At 32.1% G+C, this 9966-nt stretch overlaps 1 protein-coding gene across 1 annotated transcript; it reads left to right on the top strand.

Annotated features, from left to right (window-relative positions):
- Positions 1-364: 364 nt before the first annotated feature.
- On the top strand, positions 365-6866 carry LOC134690912 (uncharacterized). The gene is made up of 3 exons (XM_063551077.1): positions 365-765; positions 5859-6027; positions 6384-6866. The coding sequence occupies exons 1-3, from the start codon at positions 402-404 to the stop codon at positions 6784-6786; spliced, it is 936 nt and encodes a 311-aa protein (XP_063407147.1). The 5' UTR covers positions 365-401; the 3' UTR covers positions 6787-6866.
- The last annotated feature ends 3100 nt before the right edge of the window (positions 6867-9966 follow it).

Raw genomic sequence — 9966 nt, 5'->3', positions numbered from 1 at the left:
AAATAATTCTTGTTGTCGCTACTTGTCGCTTGTTGACGCTTGTTGTCGCTTCTTGACGCTTGTTGTCGCTAATTAGTGAGACCCGAAAAATCTGTACCATTAATCCCTTATTGCCAAACAACATGGCCAACATGGATATAAATGGAACAAAGGGGTAAAATATAGTTTTTGGCTTAACATATCTCTAAATTTAATGCAATTATATCAAATCTGAAATGGATATTTTTTTTGTATGATATTTTTAGAAATTATGCATGTCTTAATTATTTTCCAATATTTTTACATCTATGTGATACACGCCCGGTTTTGCTTCACACATTTTTGTAGTTATCTTTAGCGGAAAAAAATATCCATATATATGAAAACTCTAGAGGAGTTTTGTAGTATCGAAAGACAACAACATGGAATCTGAAATTATGGACACACGTTTTTCAAATCAAAACATGACAAATTTAGACTCAGAAAATGACACTGAAACACCAAATGACGACACAGATCAAAACATAACAGATGTAGACTCAGAAAATGAAACTGAAACACCTAACGATGATACAAATAAAAACATCACAGATTCAGTTTCAGACTCAGAAAATGAAACAGAAATACCTTCTGATGACACAAAGAAAAGAGATAAGAAGAAGAGAAAGAACGAAGATCCTGGAATAATATACCTGAGTCGTATTCCTCCTCTGATGAATGTAAAAATTATCAGAAATATGTTTTCTGTGTATGGAGACGTTGGAAAAATCTTTCTCCAGCCTGATGGTATGGACGACGATACTTTTGATCTTTGTTCAAGCAAACACACCCAACAATAACACCAAATTAGGCTGTATATAAATACAAATTTGCAGTAATCATATATAATTAACATTTAATAATTAATAGTGTTGTCAAATTGTACACTTTTGCCTAACTGGTTACTCGTATAAACGTTCGATCGATTAACCGGTTAACCGGTAGTTTAAGTTAATGTTTGAAGGGCTTATCAATAGGACCCTTCACATCGATATAAGAAGATGTGGTATGAGTGTCAATGTGACTACCTTGCATACCTGCCAACTTTTGAAAATGCCCATGGGGGTTTTAGCGCGCAACAACAATTTCAAAGTTTACAATTCTTTGCGATGACTATTTTGTGCGTGCTGTTTTGTAGTCTAGAAAAGTGTCATATTTGTAAGATGAGCTTACATGCCTTTTTCTTAAGTTTATTTGCATGATTCTAGTTATTGTATCAGCATATGAACATGTAGCTGTAAGACCAGGAATTATTTTCATGTGTAAGGATACTAAATAGTTGTTGACTTTTCCAATTTAAAATTATACACAAAGAAGGACCTTTATCAGGTTAGGAACAACACCTAGGGACCCCCCCCCCCCCCCCCCCCCCCTTCAATGTTAGAATGTTAGGACATTAAAACCCACTTTCTAAGTAATGAAGTACAAATGAGCACACCTTCATATTATTTGAAGAAACTTTTCCAAAGAACTATACATCTTATTATCTATCTGTTATTATATGGTCAACACATGTCCAAGAATTTTGATATGTTCTTGGCCTTATATCTTCTTTATTATTCAAAATAATAGGACTCTTGATTTAGAAAAGCTGTTCCAAATATAATGTCAGAATTTCCCATTTTTAAGTTAATAAGTCAAGGGTAGTCCCTCATTTAAGGGATTCCTCATGTTAATGTGTGTGGGGTTGTCCATGTGAAAAATAATGAATAGTACATTATACTTTAAATGATTGAATACATAAATAAAATTATGTTACAGCAAGTGTACATGTAATGTCAATAAATTAGTGAATAAACTACTATTTATTATCTTCATGGTAGTACTGCATCATTGAAGTTTGTCAATCAGCCATGCTTTTATTCTTATTCTGTGTAAGAACCTCCTTGCAGTTGAAAAATCATTTGCCATGTTCACGTTTTTACAATTCTGACCAACAAACAGAGGAATACAACACAAGTTCAATATCTAGCATGTTAAAATAATCTTGAGAGAAAACGTTTTTCATTGGCTGATTAATTTGATCATGAGAAACACGCAATTTGATTGGCTGAACACAATTTTCCTCCATTGGAGACAGTTCAAAATCGGGAACAACAATATTTTTCGTGTAGATTTTCACCAAATCGTGTTTTATAGGGTTTTTCAGGAACACGATCGTGCAATCGTGACAAAGGGTAAAAATCGTGTAGTACACGCCTAAATTGTGAAAGTTGGCAGGTATGCATCCAAGTCATTTACGTTTTTATAATACGATGAATTGAACTTTGGTTTTATAAGGCTTGTCTGTGAGGAAAATTGTCGAAGTTTGATTTTAATAATCATACACACGGTATGGCATTTGTACTAACTTCAAATTGAAAAATAAAAAAAAATGTCTTGATCTCGTAAAATTGAATATGTCTGAAACCGATGATTATTCCATTTTTGTCTTGTTGTCTCCAAAAATAATGTCAGGTGTTTCAATTAAAATTGATTAATCCTGATATTCACACCATCAAGTATACATTGATCACATTCACGTTGGTTTGCTTTTTTACCGTTTTTTGTTAGAATTTAGTTAAAAGTATGACAAAGACTTGCACGATGGAGATCGCACTTTCAGATGTTGGTCTACATAATATAAGATCAAAAATGAAATAATGAAGTAAATCGTAATTACTGGTTAAAAATTACTGTAAAAAAACATGAAACTAATTATGTTTCCTTAAGATCTTGCCCTGAGCTGAGAGACTGTTACTCAGACAAGTTCTGAATAATTTTATATTTTTGGATTAACAATATAAATCAATATACTGGAAAATTGATCCGTCAAATTAATTACTATGACGACAATTTTTAAAGAAAACACAACTATTCATTAATGATTCCAATACAAATTTAATATATCAAATCTATTAAAATAGAAAAAAGTCCGGTTAACCGATTCGCGTATTTAGTATTCGGTATTTGGTCGTTCCATTGGGTAACCAGTTAACTGTTGACATCGCTAATAATTAATCATAAAATTAATAAAAAAATATAATCTTTATAATACATGTAATAATTCCTCAAATTTTATTCAAGAAAATAGAATTATTTGGTAAATGTATTCATCATCGTGATCATGTTCATGTATACATGATATACATATAAAAAATTACTAATATTATGTAATAAATTCAACTGAAATTCTAATCAAAATTGGGCACGAACATGTAGGGTGAGAATGGACTTTGGAGGCGAACATACTGTATGTATAGGGTGGGAAAGTGTATTGGGCGTGAACCGACCTGATACTGCCAGGCTTATCAGTCAGAGCTCAGACATAAATAAGTCTGAATCTTCTTTTGACTCATAGAGGTCTAAATTTGTAAGTTTTAGGATTTGTCTCCCTTTAATGGAGGACAAAATACAATTCGAATAAGTCCAATATTGTAAAACAAGAAATAATTGACCAGAATCAAAAAGTTGCAAATATCGACTCCTACAAGTCAAAATTGGTTAACTTCAAGACCCACATATATTTATAAGGAGGTCATGCATCTAAATCAAATAATGACAACATTGAAAGCCAATGCTTTGTCTTCTAAAGAAAAATATGAATGAGAGTCTAAAAAATCGGAGATAATGTTAATTAACCTTACAATGCAACCACCTGGAATCATACTTAATGAGATCGAGGTAAAACATCTGTGTTTAGTAAGGATGTTCAATTAGATAATTAAATATAGATAGCTCAAGTTTTTGTCAACTCTCATACAGGTTTTTGCTGTCATAGGTGGTGTAGTTTGGCCACAAAGTAACATTAAGTTTTTTCACCAACATAAATAGACCTAACCAAGTCTGTCATTTTCTGACTTAGATAAGTCTAAAATTGAAACTACATTTTTAACATAAATACATGTTTCGACTTATTTAAGTCAAAAACAAAAATAGACTTGTTTATGTCTGAGCTCTGACTGCTAAGGGTCTAACTTAAATAAGTTATCAGGGAAAAATAACATGCATGTTGTTATTACAGACACTTTCATGAGTTGTCTTCTCTTTTTTCCTGAATCTGTAATAACATACATTGTATGTTGGTTATCAGTGAAATATACCAAAAATGTTTATCTTTAATGGGCACTTGGGAATTCTTAGAAACTTTTGCACAGTAGCTTAATAAATTACCTTGATAACTAATTTTCTAATTCCATTAATACAGTTATGATTAACCATGGTAAATCAATGAGACAAGGCTTTTAAGAGAAATTAAGCTGTAATAACAAGGCTTAGCTGTAATAACAAGGCTTATGTTATTACAAGCATGTAATTTACTATATCAGAGTAAATGAGACACTTGGAATCTTGCACAGTGCCTCATTACAAGCTCTGATCATCATTTCTTACAATGAATTGAAATACATTCTTATGCAAGTCAGAGCAAAGCCTTTAAAGAGATATAGAGAAGCTGCAATAACACCCATTGGTTATTGCAGGAATGTATTTTCTGTAATAACATAGGTGTACTATGCATGATTGGTAAGCTATGAGCTGTTATATATTTGCAAAGATTAGTATACATAAAGAAAATTATAATATCAATAGAACTTGAGAAAAATTTAACAAAATAAAGGTTGTATATTTTCCCTTTGAAACATGTAACATACATAATGTTATTACAGTTTTTTGATATTTCAGCTCACAATAACAACATGTATGTTATTTTTCTCTAATAACTTATATATTTATTTAAGTTAGACCCTTGACTGTTATATACATTTGATTACATGTAGCATTGAGTCTGTTTATCAAAATATTATATACATGTGTATACCAACATTTTGGATGTTTAATAGCAGTTCATACATGTAATTGGTCTCACAGAGAGGGGGGGGGGGGGGGGGGGGTTGGCTAATTTTTAATGATATTGAGTCTAATTGACTTCACATAAGGGTCTTTCACGTTCATATAAGCCAGTCTAGTTTTTCACCTAAATTAACAAATTCAATCAATTCAGTTTACTTTAATAATAACCTTTCAGAAAGTTCTCAAACCTCTTTCCTACATGTAAGTTAGTTTAAATTATGTTTGCACATTCTGGAAGAATGAAGTGCACTTTAAAATGCAGTAAAGGTTTTAATTGTCTTACTAAATATAAAAGATTTTTGAATTGTAGTTATCTAGGGCATGCTATGTCTTAAAACTTTTCCAGATGCTCAGGTTTGTCTCAACAAAATTTTTAAGGTGAAAATGAAACTGCATATATTTTAGACAAATGGTCACCATGGACCTTACAAACAGGAAACATTTCGACAATGATTGTTTTCGTTGTTACATTTGATTATATAAAACGGGTCATTTTCAGAATTCCCGGGTTATTCAATGACCATGATGACCTGGTGGGTGTTCCTGGTGATCCCTCAGAATTGTGATAATCTCAGGTCACACCCGCAGAATACGGGTCAGTTGACAGGTATGGTTGACATGATCAAATCTTTTTATATAAATGATGGATACAGAATCTATAATTCAATGGATTAATGTTGGTCTCAAGCATAAAGAGTACTAAAGACATTCCAGATGAGATTGAGTCATGTTAACCCTCCCACCCAAAAAAATAAAATGAAAAATAGGGTAGGTAGGCAATATTGTATTTTACAAACATTTTTTAGCTGGTTACTACTAGGAGGGGGGATAGGAATCAGTCTGACCTTAAAAGTACTTGTTCCAAAAAGGCATAAATTAAAAAGTGTTAGGGTATAGGCATTAAGAAGTGTTGGGCATGTTGGGTAGGTAGGGTTAGCACGGTTAGTACATGTAATTTGTTTTGGCCTTAATGTTGTGGTGATTAAAAGTTAAACGTTCTTTTCTTTCAGACAAAGCAGCCAATACAAAGAAAGGTAGGATGTTCACAGAAGGATGGGTAGAATTTGAGGACAAAAAGGTGGCAAAAAGTGTGGCTACTAAATTAAATAGTAAACAAATAGGTGGTAAAAAGAAAAGTAGATGGTATGATGAAATGTGGACCTTGAAATATTTACACAGGTACTTGTACAATACTAATTATATAAACTGTTTAAGAATGAAACAGAGCTGGGGGTAATTTAAAAAAGAAGATGTGGTATGATTGCTAATGAGACAATTGTCTACAAGAGACCAAAATCACACAGACATTAATATTCAGTTTTTTTCATTTTTTGTTTATTCTGATCCCCAATTTATAGATGAAAAAAATATTCTGGTCAAGCACATGGCAAACCAAAATAAATGGGATGCACTTTTGAGAAGAAAAAAATTCTGACTGATAAAATTAAAGCAATGTTTACAAAGTATTTTAGTACAGGAGACAATAAAACTTAATGCTAACAGTCATACTCATGTATGTTTTATATTCAATGTAGATTTAAATGGGGACATTTGAATGAAAGGTTAGCGTATGAGAGAGCAGTACATAAACAGAGGATGAGAACTGAAATAGCTCAGGTCAAACGAGAGGCTAACTTTTATATTCAAAACGCAGAGAAAAGTCGAACAATTAAACATATAAAGGAAAGAAAGTTAAAAAGAGGAGAAACATTTGATGAACCAAGTAGTGACAGATCAATTGAAGTGTCTCAGAGATCGACAGAAGAGGAAATTATGAATAAAAGAAAAAGAAAACTGTCAGCAAGAATTTCAGATAAAACAATGAAAAAACCAAAAGGGACAGAAACTGAATTAGTGAATAAGAAATCCCTTGCAGCACAGAAGTCATTCATAAATAAATTATTTTCAAAGTCATCAGCAGCAAGCGACGAAGATTAATGAAATAAAACTGTAAACATTTATCTTGACCTTCATATGTCCTTCCATCTTCGCTAGCCAAAGGTTACGATCCACTTGGACAGTTCACTTCACCCTTGACAGATTAAGCCAACATTTGTGATAATGTTATAGGCACTTTTTGAATAGATGCACAAGTTTCGACTGCAACCAATAAAAATCCTTACCTTGTGTTTCCGAAATGTTATCTCAATCCGCCAAGGGTGAAGAGAGCGGGAGTGGATCATAACCTTTGGCTAGCGAAGATGATGTCCTTCAGGCCAAAAGTAAAAGAGCATATCCTTTGATACTAAATTTTATAAAACAATTACTTTCTTTTTAACTTTATTCAATTTTTGTTTAGAAATAGTCCAACAGAAGCTTAAGGCTATTGCTTATATTATGACCAATGCAACATGTGCTAGTAGCCATAATCATGATGATGAAAGGTCAATATTTATCTGCTGAGTGTTTCTATTAGTATTGAAATCTCAAAATCATTGAAAGGGCGAAATTTATTACTTAAAATGGAAGCATCATCAATATGTTTTTCGTATGGGTTAAATGAATTATTTATTTCTTTAATTGGCAATAAAACATTTCATACTTCTTTTCGTCATCTAATACTCAATTGTATATTATTAAACCTTACATAATTATATTTTAAACAATTTTATTGGGTGAAACGTTATCACATGACACAGAATAATTCATGCTTTTCAGGTAGTGTTCACCTGACTTCACCCTTATACTATGGATCAGTGATTAAAGTTAAAGTTACATGGTAAAGTCAATAGGTCAACTTTATTTTGTGTATGAACGATTGTGGGTGTAAGTGTCCTACCAAAAGGTTTCATCTGACCTTGACCTCACTTTCATGATTCATTAGACAATGTGAAGGTTTTGCTGTTTGGTTAATTTTTCAGAAACTACATGCAATAGGGCCAATATATTTTGTGTATTGAATGAGTGTTAGGTATACATGTCTGTCTGGCAGGTTTCATCTAATCTTAACCTCATTTTCATGGCTCATCAGACAATTTTTAGATTTTATGGTTTGGTCTTTTTCTCAGATATAAGCAATTATAGCTAGGTCAATTATATATATTTAGTGTATTGGCCAATTTTGAGGTAATTAAGGGTTCATAGAACTTGACTCCATTTTTAGCTCACCTTTCCTAAAAGGAAATGTGAGCTTTTCTCATCACTTGGCGTCCATCGTTGTCGTCGTTAACAATTTTTCAAACATCTTCTCCTCTGAAACTACTGAATGGATTTGGATGAAACTTAGCATGATTGTTCCTTAGATTATCCTGCACTTAGTTTGTGCTTCGATTTTTGATCCGTCACAAAACCTGGCTGCCGTTACTGAAAATAGAACATAGGGGTCAAATGCAGTTTTTGGCTTATATCTCAAAAACGAAAGCATTCAGAGCAAATCTGACATGGGGGTAAATATGTTCATTAGGTCAAGATCTGTCAGCCCTGAAATTTTCAGATGAATCAAACAACCCATTGTTGGGTTGCTGACACTTAATTGGTAATTTTAAGGAAATTTTGCAGTTTTTGGTCATTATCTTGATTATTATTATAGATAAAGATAAACTGTAAGCAGCAAAAATGATCAGCAAAGTAAGATCTACAAATAAGTTATTATGACCAAAATTGTCAATTGACCCCCTAAGCGGTTATTGTCCTTTAATGACAAATTTTCACAATTTGTTCATCATATTTGCTAACTTTAAAAAATCTTCTCCTCTAAAACTACTCCACCAAATTCAACCAAACTTCAACTGAATGATCAGTATGGTGTATAAAATAAAGTTTGTGTTTTATTTTCTATTTTGTCAAAAAACATGGCCTTCATGACTAAAAATAGAACACAGGGTAAAATGCAGTTTTTGGCTTACATCTCAAAAACTCCAGCATTTAGAGCAAATAAGACAAGAAGTTAGAGTATTTTTTAGGTCAAGGTCTACCTGTCCTGAAATTTTCAGCCGAATTGGGTAACTGGTTTTTCAGGTATAATGCCCCTTAATTGATGATTTTAAAGAAATTTTGAAGTTTTTGGTTAATATCTTGAATATTATTATAGATGCAAATAAACTGTTAATAGCAAAAATGTTAAGCAAAGTAAGATCTACAAATAAGTCAATTTGACAAAAAATTGTCAATTGACCCCCTAAGGAGTTATTGCCCTTTAAAGACTTTTTTCACAATTTGTTCATCATAGATATAGGAAGATGTGGTGTGAGTGCCAATGAGACAACTCTCCATCCAAATAACAATTTAAAAAGTAAACCATTATCAGGTCGACTAACTTTAAAAAATCTTCTCCTTTGAAACTGCTGTATCAATTTCAGCCAAACTTAGGCTAAATGAGTTTCAGAGTATCTAGTATAAATTTTATATTTAATTTCCTTGTATGTCAAGAAACATAGCTCCTCTGGCTAAAATAGAACGTAGGAGAAAATGATTTTTTTTTTGCTTTTGAAGAAAATAGGACGATTCAAAGAACATTTAAATAAATTGAAAAGCCAAAATAATCATTGATGAGAGATTTAACCAAAAAAATTAAGGTGAGCGATTCAGGCTCTTAAGAGCCTCTTGTTGTTATTCGTAGGTCTAAGGCAAGTTTTTTTTGTTATTTTGCCAGTTAATACCATACTTAAATGTATAAGCAATAGGTCGATGAAATAAAAATAAGGAGATATATGGTATGATTGCCATTGAGACAACTATCCATCAAAGTTAAAATGAAGTGGATGATATCAATTATAGGCAGCCATACAGCCTCCGACAACGAGAAAACCAATACTGTATAGTCTGCATTAAAAGCCCCTGATATGAAAAATATAGAAAAAAAATAGTTGACAAAACAAAATTACGAAAAGCAAATGTAAACATGATTTGTTTTTCTTTTTTTATTGTCTATTTCTACATTTTTGTACCTTTTTACGGCATTGTTCTGTAATTCACATACAAAGCATCACTATTGTTTGTTGCTGTAAATACTATTGTTGTGTTTATTGTTTACTATGCAAATCAGTCAATTACATTATAAAAGATGTGGTATGATTGCCAATGAGACAACTGTCAACAAGAGACCAAAATGACACAGAAATTAACAACGATAGGTCACTGTACAGCCAATGATCAAAGCCCAGACCGCATAGTCAGCTA

This window comes from Mytilus trossulus, chromosome 11 (genome assembly GCF_036588685.1).
Source record: "Mytilus trossulus isolate FHL-02 chromosome 11, PNRI_Mtr1.1.1.hap1, whole genome shotgun sequence".
In the NCBI taxonomy this organism is placed as follows: domain Eukaryota; kingdom Metazoa; phylum Mollusca; class Bivalvia; order Mytilida; family Mytilidae; genus Mytilus; species Mytilus trossulus.
The sequence above is the reverse complement of the archived record's forward strand: the minus strand, read 5'-3'. Positions and strand labels throughout refer to the sequence as shown.